A 22,883-nucleotide genomic window follows, 5' to 3' on the forward strand; every position below is an offset into this window, starting at 1 on the left:
CAGAAGGCCATTCGGGCCGTCTACCTGCTGTGCAATTTCCCCCTTCTCCCCTATCAGAGGCCAACCTGCGCTGAGGGGAGTTGTAAAGGGCAAAACTTTCTTTTTCATAATTATGCAGAAATGTTTAAACGGTTAATTTTCTTTAGAAAGTTCATGAATAATACATGTATACTTCGACGTGAAATTAACAGGCTCAGCAGGCGATTTGGTGTTTGCCAACGCGTACATGCCAGTTATTAAACTCTGCTTCCATCCCCCGCAGGAAGTTCTGTGCTCACTGCGAAGTCGGCTCAGGGAGTGGAGACATTTGACCAAATGTCTGAGCGGTGACCTGACTGTTGGGACACTGCAGCCCGTCGTTGCTTAATGCTTCGTCTCCACTTGTCGCTGGCGGCGGCTCGGAGCGCTACTGTGAATGGCGCGGGCCTTGGCACCGGCCAGATTTTGCCCCGGGCACCCGGAGCTCCACTGCCCCCCCGTTTTAGCCCGATTTGCGGCGGCGAGTCAATGCTACGGCGAGGGTCTCTCGCCGGCGGAGAGGCGGAGGCGCGACGTAAATGTACGGAGAACGGAAGAGGGGGCTCGGTGCCCGGGGAGAAGGGAGAAGGGGACAGCATGGTGAAGAAGGGCCAGAGTCCTTCTGGACGGAGCTGCGCTGACGCAGAGGAAACTCAGGCGGACGAGAGCGACCATTCGGGTTACGACACTGCTGCCGGCTACTCGGATTTCTACGAGAGTTACAGCGAGTGTGCTGAATCGCCGCCGAGTAACGGCGGTACGGGAATGGAAGATTGCGCTGGTGATTTACGCTCTTGCTTGGATTCGCCAGCGCTGCGTAAGGAGCCGGCCTTGAACTTGGGCGATGAGAGTTCCAGCTCCAGCGCGTTGCTGTGGGATCGGCCGCAGCCGGGCGGCAGCGACGAAGCCCATTACATTACCACTCACGAGATTCAACTCTATGAACTGGATCACGATGGCGAATGCGAGCTCGGGGAGGGCTGGGACACGGAGGAGAGCAGCGCCTGCAGTTCATGCAGAGAGAGCAGCTCTTTGGAGAGCGAGGAATCGGAGGCCAGTTCCCGGACGCCTCTGGGCGCAACAAGTCACGCCGAAGATCCGCCAGCCACAGGCGCGGTCTCCCCCGGCCTGCCAGTTAAGGGCGCTCGCAGCGCCAGTGCGTTGGAGAAACGGACTGAGGATGCAAGTTGTGGCGACCGGCTTCAGGTATCCATTCAAACGGACTCGCAGTCCGTAAGCGAAGGAAATGGCACCCAGGAAAAGGGAAAGGAATCCCTCGCCCTGGGGCCGGGGAACCAGCATAGAACTCAAACCCAGGCAGCGGGAGATCTTGTCAAGGATGCACATTCTTGCTCCAATGCCCCAGCCAAGACTGGGGCTAAATCCAATTGGAAGACCTTTGGAAATTCCAGCGGAACCTCCAGTGCTGTCAGCGAGCTGGACGACGCCGACAAGGAAGTGCGCTCTTTGACGGCTCGGACTTTCCGCAGCCTCGCCTGCGCCGGTGACGAATATCTCGATACTTTCAGCGCCGGTTACAGGACATCCACCGACTTGTCAGATGAGAACACCGCACTCAACCGCTGCGCCACTTATATTGACCTCAAGTCTCGCAGTATAACAACGGGCAAGAGAGGGCGGGTGGGATTTCCGAGCAAAGGCGCAAACTTGGACACAGCGCAAGGTGGCAGAGAGCAACGTGCCACCGGTTCGGAAACCGTGCACCTCCCGGTACCGGGCGTTGCAGTCACCGCTAACGAGAAGCAAGAAACCCCGGCGGATCAGTCAACGTCCAAAAGGCAACTCCATCTGTCTGGGAAATATGAACAGATCGGATCCAAGGTTATAACTTTAACCGAGACCTTAAACTTTAGATACGATGTCAAGGAGCAGGGCCCGGCCAGGAGAGAGGGCGAAAGGCGAGTGCACTTGGCCGGAGGTGTGGTCGGATTGCGTTGCACCGATGAGGTTACCGAGTCCGCGCTGGGGGAGGAGGGGGTCGAGAGCAGCAGGGAGAGCAGCAAGCCGGCTGAGGCAATGGATGGCGCGCAGAAGAAATCCAAATTCGCCTCCAATCTCTTGCAAAATGTCATCGGGAAGAAAATGCAATTCGAGCAGGAGCTCAAGATGGAGCGTGGGGAAATCACCGACACCTCCTTCGCCGGGCCGACTAGCCCGGCCGCCGCCGAACTTCCGAAAGCGCCTCCGCCTTCGCGTGATGTTGAACACAATTCCAACGGCGGAAGCTCGGAAATTTCCCCGCTCCCCGTGGAAGCGACCGGCGAGGCCGCCCCTTGCGAAACCCGGCCGGCCACGGGCGATTCCGGCGATGGTTGCAAGAGCACTCTGCACCGCAGTCAACAGAGCGCCTTCAGGTCCTGGAAGGACAGCGAGCCGCCAGCGCCAACACGGGAGAGCAAGCCGGCGCAGCGCGTCCGAGCCGAAATTGGCGGACACCCACTCTGCAAAGAGACCAAGATGTCTCATCTGTTCGTGCCCAGCATTCAGAAGGCGCCCGGCAGAAAGCAGCCAGCTGTGAATGTCACGTACACCTCGGCGGAGGGTCAGCAGAGGCCAGCGGACGGCGGCGCGGAGATTAGAATCCGGCTCGGGGAGGCGAAGGGCGGGAGGCAGAGCCCGTTCAGCATTGCCAAGCTGCTGACTCCCAACCTCGCCGGAGGCGCCAGCAGCCTGGGCAAAGCAGCAAGTGACGCCAGGGGCCCAGCGCCCCGAGCGGAGGGGACGCGCTCCGAGGACGCGCGCGCGCGCGCGCCCCCCTTCACTGTCCGCGACGTCCGGGACACCATGCACAAGCTGCAGGCGCCGATTCACCAAGTGCGGGACGTGAGGAAGCTGGTGAAGAGCTCCTACCACGTGTCGACGCTGGACGGTGGCGGGCCGGGCGTGGATCCGGCGGCGGAGCAACCGCGAGGCAGCGGCGCCCCGCTGCCCATCGTCATCAAGTGCCAGGCGGTCAGTCGGAAGGAAGGGCCGGAGGACGGCAGCAGCCCGGCGGCCATGAAGAACGGCTCGGCCTTCGTTCACAGGACATCGGGTCGCGTCCCGCTCAAGGAGGCGACGGGCGGCGGCCCTCCCGGGGTCGGTGCCAGGGGCCCGGGGCAGGCAGGCGGCAGTCCTCCGGCTGCGAGCAGCAGTCAGCTGGCGCTGGAGAAGCTGACGGCGGCGGTGAGGAGCATGGAGCAACTGTACGTGTTCGACCACAACGAGTGGAGGCGCAAGAGTGGCCCGGGCCCGGGGCCTCTGGCAGGAAGCCACGTGCTGTCGCTGATCGCCAGCCAGGAGGCCTCGGACTCTGACGCCCCTCCCGGCGGGGCCGAGCAGGAGCAGCTTCCCGCAAAACCCCCGGCCGCCGCCCGGAGCCAAGCCCGCGCCCTGCCCAAGCCTGCGAGCGGCGGCGTGAGAGCGGCCGTCCCGCAACTCTTCGCCGTGGCGCCGGTCGCCCCTCAGCCTTTGCTCCAGGGCGCCAAGCCGACGGTGGGCGGCCAGGTGGGCGTCGGGTCGCCGCCACCGCCCGATCTCCGCCCGTCCCGGGCTCAGCCACGCCAAGGGGCGGAGGAGAGCGAGAAGCTCGGCCAACCGGGCGCCGCGGCGGGATCGCAGGAAAAGCTGCCGCCGCCCGAGCACGAGAACTACCTGACCATCCCGGTGAAGAAGCCCCCGACCGCGCCCCGTGAGCCATCGCCACCCGCCGTCTACCAGCAACAGCACGCTCATTTCATCCGTCTTACTCCACCCGCGCTGGAGCCGCTCAGTCCGGGCAAGGTCCAACCAGTGCCGCCGGTTCTCATGGACGGCACCTCGGTACCTTGTTTCCCGGTGCCCCAGCCCCAGCGGAGGATGTTGCTGGATCCCGCCACCGGCCAGTATTACCTGGTGGACCTGCCGGTGCAGCCCGCTCGCAGGCGGCTCTACGATCCGGAGACCGGGCAATACGTCGACATCCCAATGCCTCAACAACCAGTAGCCCCAATGCCAATGTCGCCCATGGCTCTCAGCCCCGGCACCTATGGACCCACCTTCATGATTTACCCCGGCTTCCTGCCGCAACCGACGGTTCTGCCTGCCCTGCCATCCGCCCCCGACACGGAATGCAGCGAGACCCAGAAAGGCAGCAGAGCACCAAGGCTACAGCCCGAGCCCCAGTACCAGGAGAGTCCCTATTACTTCCCCACCGGTAAAACCCTGCCCGGCAGCCAGACAACAAGCAGGGGCTGCAAAGAACTGTCGGATGGAAAACCTGTCATCAGCATTTCATCCCAGCAGGGACCTCGCATCATCGCGCCGCCCTCCTTCGATGGAACTACCATGAGTTTTGTGGTCGAGCACAGATGAGAACTCTTTCCCCCACCAAATGTAAGTAGCCAGATGTGAGGAGCTGTTGGGATTGGCGCACGTCTCTTAACAGCAATTTCAAATTAAACAGCACTGCAGAAATCAACAGACGTATCCTAGGAGTGTTACCAATGTAATTGCAAGTCTTGTAACAAAAATTATTGAGTAAGATCCCTGTAGCAGGAGATCTGAAGTGGGGAGAATAGCACTCTTGATTATGTGGTCCCAAACTTAACCCACCACAAATCCTAAGGTGGTGAACAGTTCTATCAAGTAACTAGGAACTTGAGTTTGTGACAGTCACTATAGGCAACAACGTTGGTCTTGCAATATTTAAAATATGAATAAAGTTTTCCTCATCTAGTCAGAATGTCAGTCCAATAGATTGAGATTTTAAAGACAATGGAAGACATCTAGAATTAATGGTCAACAGAATTGGTAGAAACTGACCTTGTGTTCTTGTTTGATGTCAAAGGGCAGCATCTGGGAAGGACATGGGAGGCCACTGAGATCTCTTGATGTAAGTGCAGTTCAGAAGTGAGTGCTTTCCTATAGTGTGCTGGTACCCTTGCATTGCCATCATTGTTAGGTCTTGTCAGCTGTCAAAGGGAGCACTTGCTGACATGATTCAGAAGAGTCAGTCTCTGATTTTAAAGCCTTTGCCCCTTCTCTACAAGAAATAGTTCCTTTCCCAGTCAAATCAAATAAATATATAAATAGAATGACGTTCTCAAAAAATGAGAATTTTAATAACCCTTGGCTAATGTCTTAAAATCATTTCTTTTTAGCATAGGAAGAGGCCCTTTGGCCCAACTTGCCCTTGCTGACTATTTTCCTAAGCTGTATTTGGTCCCCATCCCTCAAAACCTTCCCTATCCATGTTCCTGTCCAAGTGTCTTTCAAGTGTTATAATTGCCCCGGCCTGAACACTTTCTCTGAAAGCTTATTCCACATACTCTCCACACTCTGTGTGGAGAAACGTGCCCTTCAGCTCCCTTTTAAATCTTTCCCTCGCACCTTAAACCCATGCTGTCTAGAATCTATTTCACTATTAAAAAGACTTACTAGACTTACTTAGTCCTCTCATAATTTTATAATGAGGAGGTCCTTCACAGAATGTCCTTCAGCCTCCTGTATTCCAGAGAAAAATGGCCCAGCTGATTCATTCTTGCTTTGTAACCAACCCCTCCAGTCCTGGTAACATCCTCATGAATCTTTTCTGCATCCTTTCCAGCTCAGTTACATCTTTCCAATAGCTGGGTGAACAGAACTGTACACAAGTATACTCTCACCAACTAGGGGTGGAAATATGACCTTGCATTTTGCCATTTGTTTGTTCTGCTAGGAATTTCAGACCTAGCCATTGAATTTTACTTCTTTGCTCAGATGTAGAATAGCCTTACCTTACCTAAAAGACATTTCTGTATAAATGTTGTCAGTTCTCAAGCAGCTTAATAACAGGCACTAACAATCCAAAAATGCTGTTTATGCAAAGGTGTTTGTTGCTGTCACCTTGGATGAGGTCGAAACATGAATGGCCAATGCACCTGCATTTTAGCTCTGGTGAATTGTAACTTTAAGGTGTAGATGTTAAGGAGTTGATTTGTCCCTTTAGGGGGGGAGGCCATTGCCAGAAGGAGCCAGAAATATGTTTTATTGTTGTGGAACCCGTAAGAACAACAGGAAAGCTATGCACACCAACGGCTCCTGAGAGGTGCAAGTGCTTTTCTCTTTTGACTACTTGCATGCCTTTGTTTTTTTTCTCTTCACCCCTTCTGGTTCTGATGGGTATGACCCAACTAATTTCCCATGCTCTTCAAGTGGAGAACTGTTCCAGAGCAACAGTTTCACACCTTAGAAATAGCCTGTTTTAAAATTGGCACAAGGCTGAACATATAAACTGGCAAGAGACACCCATTTAGGACAAAGACAGTGTGCCCTAAAATTTGGAACCAGTACCAATGCATAAACTAATCCCTTGGCTCTAAAGATAGCTTCAGTCAGTGTTATCCTTTATGTTGGGGATAGTAAAGAAAATGCAGCGACAGCGAAAGATCACCTATGCAAACCAGGGATGATTGTGAGGAGAATTCAAGGTGAAATACTCAAGCTTAGTGAGATGGAATACATGGTAGGAAATATAAAGTTATGTATTTTGCACCCAATAGAAAAGCATGTTCAAAAGGACCTAGGTGTTAGTGTATTCTAGTTATTGAAGGAAACATGCAGGTAAAGCAAGCTACAAGAAAGGCAAATGGGATAATGGCTTTTCTTGTGAAAGGATTTGACTTCTTTCTTTGGCTTGGCTTCGCGGACGAAGATTTATGGAGGGGGTAAATGTCCATGTCAGCTGCAGGCTCGATTGTGGCTGACAAGTCCGATGCGGGACAGGCAGACATGGTTGCAGCAGTTGCAGGGGAAAATAGGTTGGTTGGGGTTGGGTGTTGGGTATTTCCTCCTGTCTTTTGTCAGTGAGGTGGGCTCTGCGGTCTTCTTCAAAGGAGGTTGCTGCCCGCCGAACTGTGAGGCGCCAAGATGCACGGTTGGAGGCGATATCAGCCCACTGGCGGTGGTCAATGTGGCAGGCACCAAGAGATTTCTTTAAGCAGCCCTTGTACCTCTTCTTTGGTGCACCTCTGTCACGGTGGCCAGTGGAGAGCTCGCCATATAACACGATCTTGGGAAGGCGATGGTCCTCCATTCTGGAGACGTGACCCACCCAGCGCAGCTGGTTCTTCAGCAGCATGGACTCGATGCTGTCGGCCTCTGCCATCTCGAGTACTTCAATGTTAGGGATGAAGGCGCTCCAATGAATGTTGAGGATGGAGCGGAGACAACGCTGGTGGAAGCGTTCTAGGAGCCGTAGGTGATGCCGGTAGAGGACCCATGATTCGGAGCCGAACAGGAGTGTGGGTATGACAACGGCTCTGTATACGCTTATCTTTGTGAGGTTTTTCAGTTGGTTGTTTTTCCAGACTCTTTTGTGTTGTCTTCCAAAGGCGCTATTTGCCTTGGCGAGTCTGTTGTCTATCTCGTTGTCGATCCTTGCATCCGATGAAATGGTGCAGCCGATGTAGGTAAACTGGTTGACCGTTTTGAGTTTTGTATGCCCGATGGAGATGTGGGGGGGCTGGTAGTCATGGTGGGGAGCTGGCTGATGGAGGACCTCCGTTTTCTTCAGGCTGACTTCCAGGCCAAACATTTTGGCAGTTTCCGCAAAACAGGATGTCAAGCGCTGAAGAGCTGGCTCAGAATGGGCAACTAAAGCAGCATCGTCTGCAAAGAGTAGTTCACGGACAAGTTTCTCTTGTGTCTTGGTGTGAGCTTGCAGGCGCCTCAGATTGAAGAGACTGCCATCCGTGCGGTACTGGATGTAAACAGCGTCTTCATTGTTGAGGTCTTTCATGGCTTGGTTTAGCATCATGCTGAAGAAGATTGAAAAGAGGGTTGGTGCGAGAACACAGCCTTGCCTCACGCCATTGTTAATGGAGAAGGGTTCAGAGAGCTCATTGCTATATCTGACCCGATAAATGGCTTACTGGAATTGTGGGTGGCACTGATGAGATCACACTTGGGCCTTTGTGTTCAGTTTGGATATAGTTGCCACCAAGGGAGTGTATGAAAATTCACCAGATTGGTCCCATGGTTAAACAATACCTGTATTCTTTGATGTTTAGAAAAATGAAAAAAGATTTAATCAAAACTTGGAACATTTTGTACTGGGTTCAATAAATAGACTGGATGCAGGCAGGCTGTTTTCCCTGGCTGAGGTCAAGAACCAGAAGGCACGATTTCTGTAACATCACAGACCACCACCTTGTACTAACCCAACTCAGACTTTTCCAAAACTCTGCTGCTTCTACCTGGGTTGGCATCCAGTATTATTTTCCAGCACAGCTATGTATTCTGACCCAGCGTCTACTGCTCCATGAACACTTTGTCTACAACCTTCTCTCTAAACTTGTTTTGCCAACATCCAGCATCTCTTTAACCATATAACCATTTACGGAGCGGAAACAGGCCATGTTGGCCTTTCAAGTCCGCACCGGTTCACTGATTTTGTGCGCCCTCTTCAGGCATTGGTGATTTTAAATGTAGTGTAAAAGACAAAGGAGGAAAAACCCAACCCTAACCAACCAATTTTCCCTTGCAACCGCTGCAACCGTGTCTGCCTGTCCCGCATCGGACTTGTCAGCCACAAACGAGCCTGCAGCTGACGTGGACATTACCCCTCCATAAATCTTCGTCTGCGAAGCCAAGCCAAAGAAAGATCTTTGAGAATTTTAACATCTATCCGTAGGTCATCTTCACTGCCTGCTAGATCTCTGCACTCCTTCAATTCTTACCCATTGTATTTTCACACCACAATTATTGGAATGCCATTGGAATACTCTTTATTTCCAAAGAGTATTTGTCTAAACCTTTAGTAAACATTCCTGATTTAACTTTATATGACTTGATGTCAAATATTCAGTAACATTCTGATGATCTGACATATTTGGGACTTTGGTGGACTATTGGTTTTTTTTGGAATAACTAGATGATAGATCAACTGATACCAAACACATTTCAATATGATTTTTACATGCTTTTATAGTATAACAAATATTCCAGTGAGCAGGAACAAAACAAGCACTCTGGACCATGGCTTCAGTTACAGACGTTCCTGCACTTCTGACCCTTGTTATTCCAGATCTCAATCCTGACGTTGGCTGTATAGTCAGGCCACAGTTGAACTCTAGACTAGCCCCCCCACCCCCACCCCAGCTCCTGCCACATTCTGCTCATCTCTGCACCCCAAGCTTAAATTCCTCATTATGAGTGACCCAGATCCAGACCTTTAGCATTTCCCAATAATTAGATGCTGGATAATGGATTTAAAAAAAAATTTCATTATATTTGAATTGCTTTTTATGTAAGTTGTTCATTTACAGTGTAATGCATTTTTTGAATGAGAAATATGGCAAAAAAAATAGAGTTAAGATGGTAAAATTAGAAATGAAATACTGATGGATCTTGGTGTATAAGATCTTGGCATTCAGATCAATGTAGTCAGACAAAAAGAAATCAGGAGCAAGTTGATTAGATCCTGATCAGCTCTTGGCAGTTTTACATCTTAATTCCAATTTGGTGCTTTTGATCTTTCAGCCTTCTTATTCTTAACCAAAACTTACATAGTCCCTGTTTTAAAATTCTACCCAGCTCCGAAAGGTCTTGGGTGGGAAGAGCCCAGATTTAAAAGGCAAACTGATTTCTTGATTTCAATCCAGGAAATTTTAAAGAAAATAATCTAATATTCCATTGATAGGAAAGCAAAAATCTACAAATACTGGAAATCTGAAATAAAAACATTAAATGCTGGAAACACTCAGCTGATCAGGTAGCATCTGTGGAGAGAGAAATGTTTTAATTGATGAACTATCAGAATATTAAATCTTCAAAATTAATAGAAGACTTGATAAGGGAGAAATAAGAAGATTTTTCCCTCTTGTGGGAGCATTTAAAACCAGAAGATCATTAAAATAAGGTGGTAACAAATCCAATTTTCAATTTAGCAAAGATATCTCTCTCATGGGGCAGGAAAAACATAAAATTTATTATCCAATAAAATAACTGGGATAAAGGAGCATGTGCCTTTAAGCAGAACTAGCTATGAACATGTGATAGAAAGGAATGCAAAATTATGCTGAGGGAGTGAAATGAGAAGAACAGGCACATCGACACGTTCGCGTTAATGTTTGCTGATTATATGGGATTGTGAGTGTGCAGGAGAATATAAAGGGGTGTCAATGAGATATGGACAAGCAGGGTGAGGGTGCACAAAACAGAAAACCAGAATATTTGCTAAATAGTGTGAAATATGGTAGTATTGATGTTCAATGGTGGCTAAATGTGCTTGAATATACTCAATGCAAGTCCAGCAGGGCAGGGGGGATGGTGGGGCGTGGGGGTAAATGGTATGTAAAGCTTCATTATGAGAAGAGGAATGCAGGGATGGTATCACCAAGGCTCAGTAATTGTATAGAGCCTTGGTGAAACCATCCCCTCAGAATAATACGTATACAGTTTTGATCTCATTTATTTAAATCCTTTTAAAGAGAATGCAATAAAATTCGTTGGTCTGGTACTTAGGATAGAAGGTACCATATTCTGTAAAATTTAGAAGAATGAGAGGATATCTGATTTAAACTTATTGCATTCTTCTTTTTAAATTTACATTATTTAATATAAAACCACTTAGCAAACATCACAATATTTCAAACTTAATCCAAATACGTGGTATTTTATGAAAAAGAAAGTAAAACCTCCTATAAATCCCTTCCCACTCCTCTTCCCCCCCCCCCCCACTAAAAAAAGAAGAAAAAAAAGAGGGTCAAGAAAACCACAATAGAAATGCTTCATTTTCTAATCCTTTTAAACATATAAATATTTATAGAGACCTATAAGAGAGGGTATGTTCGAGATTCATTTAAATTTTAATACCAACAGTTTGTAAATATGGGCTACAGCATTCTTAAAAGGATTGATAGGCTCGATGCTGGAGGAGTTTTGCCTTTGCTGAGGAGACAAGGTTCAGGGGCACAGTTTCCGATTAAGAGTTTGGCCTTTTTGATGGAGATAAGGAGATATTTCTGAACTCGGACACTGGTGAACCTCTGTGTTCAATTGTGTTCATTCAAAGTAGAGATCTATAAGTTTCTTGATGCTGCAGGGATAGATGATTATGAGGATAATGAAAGAAAATCGAGCAAGGTAGATCAGCTAGAAGATCAGCTATGATCTGTAAAGAATGACAGGTGGTTGAAGGGATGAATGACCACTTCCTTCTACAGTAAAACCCCTGTTATCAGTAATTTAAGTAAATCAGCAGCCTTAAGCAACTGGCAAAAAAAATCGAGAAAAATACATTTTAAAATTAAAATAAATGAGAATAAAATAATGAATAAAAATATGTTGAAAATTGTAAAAGTAAATTTCCTCTGAAGTAACACATAAAAACTTTGGTGAAGATGGGAGCAAATATTTGGCCAGAGGATTGCCTTGGTCGTGCTTTGCTCGTAGCTGCTGTTTGAATAAAGTTGTGTGAAACAGCAATGACATCGCCCAGGATGAAGAGCTGGTTGATGCCACTCGCTGTTGGGGTGACTCTCTTAAACTGTCTCCTTATTCTCTGCTTAGCAAGAGTTGCCCCATTCAGGGGCTTTATCTGTGAACTTTGTTGGGGGGGGGGCTGTTAATTATCTATGATATTATTGTTGTTCATCTTTCGGGTGACTCCATGGAGGAGGAGGAGGAACCTGCAGATTGAGTGATGGTTAAATTCTTTTCAAAGAATGTGACTGAAAATAAAGTTCAGTACTTTAAGATTTATATTTTTACGCAAGTGAAGTTTGTTCAATGTAAGAACAGTATAGTATTTTTGTCTTTTGTCTTTTAAACTGTTTTTTTTCTTGTGTATTAGTTAGGCATTGTAAGAGCAAGTCTCAACCAACCGGAAAAAGCACTTATCCAGCATCTACCAATCCCCATAGGTGCCGAATACCAAGGAGTGCTACTGTATTTCTTGCATTGTTTTGTGTTTCTGTACTGTATCATTGTATGTGAAATGTGTGGTTTGGGGGCAGAAAGATATTAGAAAATGGGCAAGCATGGCAGCTACATAGAAACAATACATTTTTACTAAAGGGCAAACCTGTGAGGTGTTCTGATGGGTCATGAGATCAATTATGATGCTATTTTGCAAGCATTTGTTCATTGGTTGCATTGTGAATAACTGTAAACCAGCAAAGCCTAATAATTGCTTAATAAACAAAGAGCTTAGGCAATAGGAGTTAATATGTTACAGATGAGTGGCTTGCAGTTGTTTTTTGGCCTAGAAGTTCAATAAATGCACATTGTAATCATGTCATGGTGTATTTGAGAGGAAGAGTACAATGCACTGGGACTTCCATATAGCACACTGACCAGGATGAATTTCTGGACATAAGTTTAAGATCAAAAGTCAGTGAACAGCTGAGATTTGCTCTTTGACAGTAACTTATCTGTGTCCAGCTCCAATGTCCAGCTCACTGTCCTGTTATTTTTCTTTTTTTAAAACTGTTAGTTTGAGCAGTGCCATTTGAAGTTTGGACCTTTCAAAGCTACTTTCGTCAAAATAAATTGGTATAACTTTGATGTATTTCTTAGCTTGCATGGGGTAGTTCAGTTTGTATTAATGTCAAAAACATTGCTCGCTCGTGGAGCTCCAACAACTCTATCACCGTGTGTTTTGATTTTGTGTAATTTAAGGCAGTGAGTTTATTGTACATAATCTAAAGGGAAATCGTATATAGGATAGTTGAGTTGCTGTAAATAACTCCAACCTATTTGCCCTTTTGGATATCATGTCCATTAGAATATGTGCCAAGTATCCAGTTGTTGACATTTGAAATAAAGTTGTTGATCACTGTGTGTGAATCACAGAGTATTTACTGCATTGAAGCAGACCATTCAACTGAATGGACTTCTTCTAGGCAAGGAAATGATAATAATTTTTTTTGTGAGTTGTCTGGTCTTTTAGCTACTGGAGGCCATTCTTCTTGAAAGATCTTTCCCACTTTTTCATTACATAATTGGATGTCCATTGTAATTGGGTCTAAATTCCAAAACCCACGTCCTATTAGCTCTTCACCAGAAAGACTGCAGTTCAAGGCATCTCATCCCTACCATCTCAAAGGTAAGCAGGTGTGGGTAGTAAATGATGGCTCAGTTTCATCTAAGTAAAGAAGTAATAAAACAAATGATAGAACTGGTTTGATAGATGTTATAAGGCCATTCCTAGAAGTTCTGGAAATCTGAAATTCAGCTGTGTAGAGGCAAATGCAGAGCAGAAAGACCCCATTTGCATAATTAGATCATTCAGGGTTGCAGATGGGAAGTAGGAATGAGGATCAGCCCCAATCAACTGCTGAGACTGGGTTAAGCTGAAAAGGTCAGAGCTGGAAGTGTCTCGCTGGAGTATTATGGATTGGCAATATATTTTCAGATCAGGATGGTGTGAGACTCAACGAAGAACCTGAAAAGGGGTTGGTGGGGAGGATGTTTCCATGCATCTGCTGCCTTTGTCCTTTTGGTGCTTTTGAGGTAGTTTAGGTGAGTTACTGCATGCATTTCCGTAGATGTTGTACACTGCAGCTGCAATGTCTTGTAATAGACTGAATAGATAGGTAGAGTGGTGGATGGTGCTAATCAAATGTACTGCTTTGCCCACAAAGATATTGAGCTTCCAGTGTTGTTGGAGCTGAAGTCAACATCGATTAAATTGGTTTGTCAGCAGGATTTCTTTCAGTTAAGATCTTGTCTGACCAATTGGTTGAGTTCTCCAATCTGTTGGAGAGTCAGTGGATGATGTTTACTTGGATTTTCTGAAGGCTTTTGACAAGGTGCCGCACATGAAGGTCTTTCTTTCTTTTCAATCTTTTTATTAATCATATAGGTAAACAATACATAGGGAGAATAGGAGAACATAATCAAGAAGGAAAAAAATTCACTATATGACATCATATGATATAACATATTGTATTACACCACAATTCATTAATATGTTCTCATCTCCTCAAACTGAAATCTTCAAAAAAAAACTCATTATATAAAACCCTACTTAATCTAAGAAACAAAACAAAAAAAAGATTGGGCAGCCTATCCTGAGAATTTATTAATAAAAGTTAATCTTCTGATTTTCACCAACAAAGAGAAAAGAAATAACATTAAATATAGTCCAGAAGGGACAATAATTATACTAAGTCATGTGGAAATATTTTTTTCTTTTTTAATCTTTTTATTAAACAATACATGAGAAGAATAGAATACAGAATTGAATAGTAAAAACAGAAATGTCAATATATTGCAATATACAATACAACATATAACATTATAACATATTGAAAAATATTATCCCTTTCTCCTCAATTTAGAATATTCCAAAAAAAATTGTTAAAACCCCATCTAACCTACCAAAATAAACAAGAAAAAAAGGTTTGGCAGCCTCAATTTAAAAAAAAAACAACAGAAATCCAAAGCAGTCTGGAAGATAAAGTCCAAGTATACTCATGCAAGAATAGATTATAAAAAGACTCCAAGTCTCTTCAAACTTAATAGAGGTATCAAAAGTGAAACTTCTAATTTTTTCCTAAACTTAAACATGGCATAACTTGAGAAAATCATTGCATCAAAGTAGGTGCATTAGGATCTTTCTATTTAAATAAAATGGCCAATAATGCAGTAAAGGCTTCAGTCTGATGGGCAGAAGTGGGAATATGACCCACCTCTGGAACTATTAATTTCAAAAATAGCAGTCAATGGATTAGGTTGCAATCTAAAACCCAATATAATTGACAAAGTCTTGAAAATATTTGTCCATGAAATAATTTATAAACATCGCCAAGTCTCTTCAAATGAAGGTTCTAAACAATATGGAAACCTATGTACTAAGGGAAATGGTTCAAGCATGGATAGAAGATTGGCTGACTGGCAGGAGGCAAAGGAGGCCTTTTAAATTTTAAATTTAGACTCCCAGCACAATCTCAGGCCCTTCCAGCCTATGAGCCCATGCCACCCAATTTGACCTACACCTCCAGTATGTTTTTGAACTGTGGGAGGAAACCAGAGCATCTGGAGGAAACCCATGCAGTCATGAGGAGATACAGACAGGGCAGATTCAAACCTCAGTTCCAATTGTTGGTGCACTAACTGCTGTGCTAATTGTATTGCCCCTGATTTCTGGCTAGCTAGTGGTTATTAGTGGTGTTCCACAGAGATCGTTGTTGGGACTGCTACTTTCACGTTATATGTAGGTGATCTGGATGATGGAATGGATGGCTAGGTTTGCGGATGATATGTGGAAGGTGGATAGTGTTGAGGAAGCAGGGAGAACAGAGAACAGGCCCTTCAACCCAACTTGTCTACACTGACCAAAATGTCCCCCAATGGAATACACCAGGGATGGCCACCTTTTAATTTTTAATTTAGACATACAGCACAGTCACAGGCCATTTCGGCCCACGAGTCCATGCCGCCAAATTAACCTACACCCCCCCAGTACGTACTCGTGGACTGAAATGGCCTGTGACTGTGGTGTATATCTAAATTAAAAATTTTAAAGTTTTCCATCCCTGGGATACACTATGTGTCAGGTGGTCATGCACTTTGGGAGAAGAAATAAAGTAGACTGTTTTCTAAATGGGGGGAGAATGCAGAAAGCGGAGATCCTAAGGGATGGGAGTCATAATGCAGAATTCCCTAAAGGTTAACTTGCAGATTGAGTTGGTAATAAGGGAGACAAATGCAATGTTAGCATTCATTTCCAAAGGACTAGAATATAAAAGCAAGAATGTAAAGCTGAGGCTTTATAAAACATTGATTAGAAAAGCAGCTGAAACCGTTTGAACCTGGTATATAGAACTGAGGAACCCCTCCACAGATACCCTGGCACTGGGATGCTTGACTTCTTCCCTCTGCTCAGTCTTAATGTGAGGTGTGACTCAAGCCATTGGAGTGGCTTCCCCTTGATGCCCATTAAGTACAGGTTTACTTAGTGCCCCTTGATGCCACACTCACTGAAGTACAGTCACTCTCACCTGACCTCTGGAATTCAGTTCTGTGCTCCACATTTGGACTGTGATGAGGGCTGGAGTGAAAAACCCAACCTGTGTGTAGGTAAGCAGATATTGGATAACAAATGTCAATGACAGTGTCCAAAGCACTTTGATGAATGTGTGCAGATTGATTGGGTGACAGTTAGCCTTTTTGGATTTGCCCTGCTTTTGCAAACAGGACTTACCTGGGTAATATTCCACATTGTCCTGAGGTGCGAATGCTGTAATTCTACCAGAACAGCCTTGCAAGAGTCAGAGCTAGTTCTGGGACAGAGGTCAAGTCTATAGCTGAGAAGTTGCCTGGACCTGTAGCCTTGCTGCATCTAATGCTCTCAGCCATTTTTTGCTATTGTGTCCGAGTCCGTCAAATTAGTGGAAGAGTATGCTCTCAATAGGAAGCTGAGATGAATTGTGAATGCTCTGGCCTTGTCTTTCACATTTTTGTTCTTGCAGCCTCCTCCCCTTCAATTTCCTCCATTATTTATGACTAGATGTGTCACAATTGTAGAACAATTCTGTGGTTGTGGAATAGCTTACTGTTTGTCCTGCATGTGGCACTATGTTGTAGTTTAACTGGATTAGCACCTGTGCCAGTCACTGATCCAAGCCTGCCTTTCCACGCTCCTCAGTGAACCAGGATGGATCCCCTGGTGTGACAGTAGTGGCAGAGTGAGGAATCAGTTGGGCTATGAGGTTACAGATTGTGCTGATAGGCATTTCAGGTGATGTTGATCAATATTCAGTCTCTCATGGATGCTCAGATCTATTCTGTCTCTTCGTTTTGCACAATAGTGGTGCAACAGAACACAGAGGGTCCTCAGTCTGAAGATAGGACTTTGTCCCCACAAGGGCTGTGCTGCAATTTCTTCCAGCAATGTAATCAAGGACCAATACATTTAGCACAGAAATTGGTAAGGAGTGTGAAAATTGGTTTATCCCTCATCTCAATTCCATCACTAATTGCTTTAAACCCAACCCAGTTGCTCTGTCCATCAGTGTACCAACTGGGGGTTCTGCCAAGTATGTTGGTCCTCACCCAGAATTTCCACTGTGCCCTTGCTACTTTCAGCTCTTCTTCCAAGTGTTGTTCAATAGAAAGGACCATTGATTTGTCAGCTGAGGGTGGACAGTGAGTGCTGAACAGGAAGTTGTTTTTCCCATGTTGACCTACTTCTATGAGATTTAATAGTCTACTCTCTCAGGATGAGAGTTCTTTGCCCCACCCTGGTAGTCAATGCTACTGGCTGGACAAGGCATGCTCAGGCATTGTGATGGAAGAGTTTGGAACCTGGCTTGTCAGGTGAGATTCTTTATGTACACGCTGTCAGTCTGTTACTTGACTAGGATGGGGGACGGACTGCATATCTGTGAGGAGAATATTTCAAGATTGACTGGGTTGGTGTTGGGAGGTGACCACAACTGATTATCCCTTTTCTGCTTTAATATCTATGTTACAGCAGTTGTAGGTGGCTAGGATTATGTGGAAGCACTATTGCAGGTCTAGAGTAGATTATGAATTGCTGGAGGAACTCAGCAGTTCAGACGGCGTACACATGTAGAAATAGTAAATCATTGTTTCGGGTTGGGATCCTAGAAACTGGATTGTCCATTCCAATCACAGCTTTGCTAGTCTGTTAACTTAACCACTCTAACACAGATTGAAATGTCAGGTGAAAAGTATAAAATGTAAAATAATTGCTTGAAATTTGGTTGAAATAGGTTTAGAACAAAATGCTACAAATTAAAGAATTGATGTCATAGAGGAAAAATAGGGAACTTGACTTAATTTCATACTGCTATTGTAAGAGTTTTCAGGTTGGTGTCCACAAACTTTTTTCTTTTTTCCACACTCATGGTTATAAAATCCAATGTCAACAATCCTCATTCATATCACTAGTCACAAGAAGCTGCATGTCCAACCCGAAGGTTTCTGACACTGGGAGATCATTTTGTTTAGCACCTTTTCTCTGTCTACAGCAACTGTGGGTATCTCCCAGTAGCCATCCATTTCAGTTCTATGCTTCATTCCTGCACCAACATATCTGTCCACGGCTTCTTGCACTGCCAAGCCGAGGCTACCTGCAAATTGGAAGAGCAACACCTAATATTCATTCCGCTTGGGGCCTCTCCAATTGGATGGTATTAACATCGACCTCTCCAGTTTCTGTAAGGCTGCTCTTCTGTGTCCCTCTCTTTCCCATCCCTCTGTTTCGTTTCCTCGAGATCTCTACCCCCTTCCCTCTCAATTCAGAGCTATATCCTCTCCCTATCACTTCTCAGCTTTTTTCTCTTGAGCCCTCCCACCCATATCCACCTATGTTCCCCCCCCCCCCCACCAATTTATTCAGATGCCTGTCTGCTTGATGAAGGGATCAGGCCCAAAACATTGATTATGTATCTTTATTTTTGCTACATAAAGAACACCACGTGACTAGCTGAGGTTCTCCAGCATTTTTGTATTTATTACACAAGGTATGATTGAGTCATTCAAGGTTATCAGAAAGGATAGGAATTTAAGGGAAGATAATGAATGCACTGGGAAAGAACAGAATGAGTGTGAATAGTTTTGTACAATGAGCCAGTATAGACCTGATGGATCAGATGGCCTCCATCTGTGGTTCTGTGATTCAAACAGGCACAGCACACAGAAATCTATTTGTTGACTCTTTATTAGACAGTTGCTACCTGGAAGAGCCCATTTTTGCAGTCACACTTGAATCAGTCTCATAGGGTCTCCGTCCGACAAGAGGATGCACCAAATATTTATACACGGAAAAGATAGTTACAGAATCATGTAATTTTCGAAGTAGAACCTTACATGTAAGCCAAGCAGAACCCTCCTTCCTTCCAAAGCCGGTGGCCTTGTATCATACAAGGCTGCAAAACATCTCTTAGAACAAATGGCAGTTAACAATTCTCAGATTCAACAAAAAGGAACCAGAACATCTTAGCTGTTCTTGCCCCATCCATTTTTACAAGCCTAACTACCAGGCAATTCAAGGGTGAGAGTGAACTTCCCGGAACAACTCTCACCCAGCACAGCACTTCTTTTGATCCTGTCACCACCCCCCCCCCCCCCCCACCACCTACATTGAGTCCTCACCATGCTCTCGAGGTTCTCAACATTTACCTCTATACATCACATCCCTGCTACAGCGATTCTGTAATTCTCTATGGTTCAGCAGTTCTACAGGTAACCACAGCACTTGTGAGTTGGAGCCAATAGGATTTGAATGAATACCTGAATGCTGTCATCAACATCGGGACAAGGAGTCAGGTGATGATTCTCATATCACAATAAAGCAGCGAAGAATAATATACAAAAATCTCTTGATTTAGACACACGAAAATGGAGGGATATGGATCATACGTAGGCAGAAAAGTTTAGTTTAATCTGGCATTGTGTTTGTGAAGACATCATGGGCCAAAGGCCTGTGTTCTTGTGCTGTACTGTTTAATGTTAGTGACTTTTATGGATATCCCTGGTGCATTTATAGTAAATAATTTTCTTTTTTGACCTACAGTCACTGTTCTGATGTTGGAAATATGGCAGTCAACTTTAGCTTAACAAGTTGTCATAAATATCATGGTAATGGTGAGGTAATCAGACAATGTTATTGGCTGAAGGATAAATACTGACCAGGAAGGACACTGGAGAGAATGCAGGCATCAATGGCAAGGTCAACGCTTAATGACCATAATGTCCCTAATTACCATAGATCATTACAGCAAAGAAAAAAAGCCCCCTTTGACCATTTTAGTCTGTGCTGAAACATTTTTTTGCCTCGTCCCACTGATCTGCACCAAGTCCATAGCTGTCCATACCTTTCCCATCCATGTACCTGTCCTTATTCTTCTTAAATGTTAAAATTGAGGCCACATTCACCACTTCAGATGGCAGCTTGTTCCACACTCCCACCACTCTCTGTGTGAAGAAGTTTCTCTAATCTTTTCCCCTTTCACCCTTAACTCATGTCTTCTGGTTTGTATCTCATCTACCCTCAGTGGGAAAAGCCTATCTATATTTATCTGTCTATTCCCCCTCATAATTTTAAATACTTCTATGAAATCTCCCCTCATTCTTCTACGCTCCAGGGAATAAAGTCCTGACTTCTTTAACCTTTCCCTTTAAGTTGGTTCCTGAAGTCCGGGCAACATCCTAATAAATCTTCTCTGTACTCTTTCTATCTTTCCTGTACCCTATATTCCAAATTTGGCCTCACCAATGTCTTATACAACTTTACCATAACATCCCAATTTCTTACTCAATACTTTGATTTATGAAAGCCAAAGCTCTCTTTCAACCCTATTCACCTGTGACACCACTTTGAGGGAATTATGTATTTGTATCCCAGATCCCTCTGTTCTATTGCACTCCTCAATGCCCTATCATTACCATGTACGTCCTTTCATGGTTTGTCCTTCCAAAATGCAACACTTCACATTTGTCTGCATTAAATTCCATCTGTCATTTTACAAGCCATTTTTCCAACTGGTCAAGATCCCTCCGCAAGCCTTGAAAACATTCTTTGCTGTCTACAACAAACTTCTGCAAACTTGCTAATCCAATTTACCATATTATTATCCAGATCATTGATATAGATGACAAACAACAATGGTCTCAGCACTAATCCCTGAAGCACACCACTAGTCACAGGCCTCCAGTCTGAGAAGCATTCATCCACCATTACTCTCTGCCCAGCCATTGTCTTAATCCAGTTCTCTACTTCACCGTGAATACCCAGCGTCTGAACTTTCCTGACTCACCTCTCATGTGGGACCTTGTCAAAGGCCTTACCAAAGTCCATGTAGGCAACATCCACAGCCTTTCCTTCGTCAACTTTCCTGGTATCCTCCTCGAAAATCTCTATAAGTTTGGTTAAACACGACCTACCAAACACAAAACATTGTTGACGATTGATCCCTAATCAGTTCCTGGCTATTCAAATAATTGTACTGTATATCTGGTCTCTTAAAACGCCTTCCAATAATTTACCTACTACTGATGTTAGGCTCACCAGTCTATAATTTCCAGGGTTATTCGGAGTCTTTTTTTAAACAACAACATGAGCTACCCTCCAATCCTCCGGCACCACACCTGTGGCTTAGGACATTTGAAATATTTCTGCCAGAGCCCATGCAATTGCTACGCCTTCCTCAAGGTCCAAGGGAATATCTTATCATGCCCTGGGGGATTTATCCACCCTTGCTTGCTTTAAGACAGCAAACACTTCCTCTTTAATCAGTATAGGTTCTATGACCTCACTGCTTTTTCCTTATTTCCCACGACTCTGTGCTGGTTTCCTGATTGAATACTGATTTTTTAAAAATATTTAAGATCTCCCCCATCTTTTTTGGCTCCATACAAAGCCAATCACTTTGATCTTCAAAGGGACCAATTTTTGGACAATGAAAAAGCAGTGATAAGCGACTTTTTGAACTGCTTTTACTGTGTCTCTCAGAGTGCTGCTGGAGAAGGAGTTTGGGGATTTAGATGCATCAACAAGAAGGACTGGTTGCTTGTCAGGGTGGTGTGCAACCGGAGACATTGTGGTATTCTCCTACACTTGTTGCTCTTGTCTTTGTTGGTAGGCACTGTTGGAGAAGCTTGGGCAAGTAGCCACTGTGTACTAGCTGGTGGATGGAGTGTTGATCCATCCTGGGTGGTGTTAAGTATCCTGAGTGTTTATGGAGATACACTCATCCAAGTAACTGGAGAGTATTCCATCACATTCTTACTGTACCTTATTGATGGTGCAAAAGCCCTAAGATCTGGTATTTTGAAAACCCCTCTACTTTTCTCCTCTATAATCCTTCTTCTTTGCAAGGAGTGTAAGGAATAAAATGGATGAGCTTGAGGCGCAAATGGCAATGGGAGGTTATGACATTGTCGGAATAACGGAGACATGGCTGCGGGAAGGGCAGGATTGGGAAATAAATGTTCCAGGGTACACGTCCTTTAGAAAGGACAGAAAGTTAAGAAGAGGAGGTGGGGTAGCTCTGTTGGTAAGAAATGAGATTCAGGCGTTTGAAAGGAAGGACATTGAAACAGGTGAGGTAGAGTCTGTTTGGATTGAATTAAGAAATTGCAAGGGCAAGAGGAATATAATGGGGGTCATTTACAGGCCTCCGAAAAGTAGCTCAGATATCGGTAGTAGTATAAATCAGGAATTAAGAGTGGCATGTCAAAGTGGTAGCAATACGGTAGTTATGGGGGACTTCAACATGAAGGTGGACTGGGATAATCAGACGGGGGCAGGAACACAAGAGAGCGAGTTTATAGAATGTCTACGAGATACTTTCTTGGAACAGCTAGTGGAGGAACCTACCAGGGGGAAGTCGATTCTGGACTGGGTGCTGTGCAGCGACGCAGACTTAATAAGTGACCTTGATGTAGGGGAGCCATTAGGGAATAGTCGGAAGCATCTGTACTTCAGTTAAATAAAGGGAATTTTGCAGCTATGAGGGAGGAGCTATCCAAAATAAAATGGGAAGATACACTAGCTGGGAGGACAACTGGGGAAAAATGGCAGGTTTTTATGGACATTTTTTACAGGATTCAGGACAAATTTATTCCAAAGTGGAGGAAAGGCTCTAGGAGATGTAAATGGCAGCCCTGGCTAACTAAGGAAATCAAGTGCATTATCAAGTCCAAAGGGAGTAATTATAAGATAGCGAAGCGGAGTGGGAAATTAGAGGATTGGGAAACCTTCAAAGAACATCAGAGGGTAACTAAGAAAGCCATAAGAGACGGGAAAATGAAGTACGAGAGGAAATTAGCAGATAATATTGCGGAGGATAGCAAAAGCTTTTTTAAGTATGTGAAGAGGAAGAAATTGGTTCGGTCTAAAATTGGCCCTTTGAAAATGGGCAAGGGTG

The 22,883-nt window shown here is 45.0% G+C and overlaps 1 protein-coding gene across 2 annotated transcripts in view; it reads left to right on the forward strand.

Moving 5' to 3' along the window:
• The first annotated feature begins 294 nt into the window (after positions 1-294).
• Positions 295-22,883, forward strand: part of LOC138757769 (uncharacterized protein C4orf54 homolog) — a 32,231-nt gene continuing 9,642 nt past the window's right edge. Inside the window, exons 1-2 of one of the 2 annotated variants that reach the window (XM_069925615.1) lie at positions 295-4,392; positions 11,834-11,919. In XM_069925615.1, the coding sequence (XP_069781716.1) occupies positions 367-4,371 (4,005 nt within the window). In that variant the 5' untranslated portion in view covers positions 295-366 and the 3' untranslated portion in view covers positions 4,372-4,392; positions 11,834-11,919. Of the gene's footprint in view, positions 4,393-11,833; positions 11,920-22,883 lie in introns of those variants that run through there. The other variant, XM_069925614.1, reaches the window with a different exon arrangement.

This window comes from Narcine bancroftii, chromosome 3, assembly GCF_036971445.1.
Source record: "Narcine bancroftii isolate sNarBan1 chromosome 3, sNarBan1.hap1, whole genome shotgun sequence".
Lineage (NCBI taxonomy): Eukaryota > Metazoa > Chordata > Chondrichthyes > Torpediniformes > Narcinidae > Narcine > Narcine bancroftii.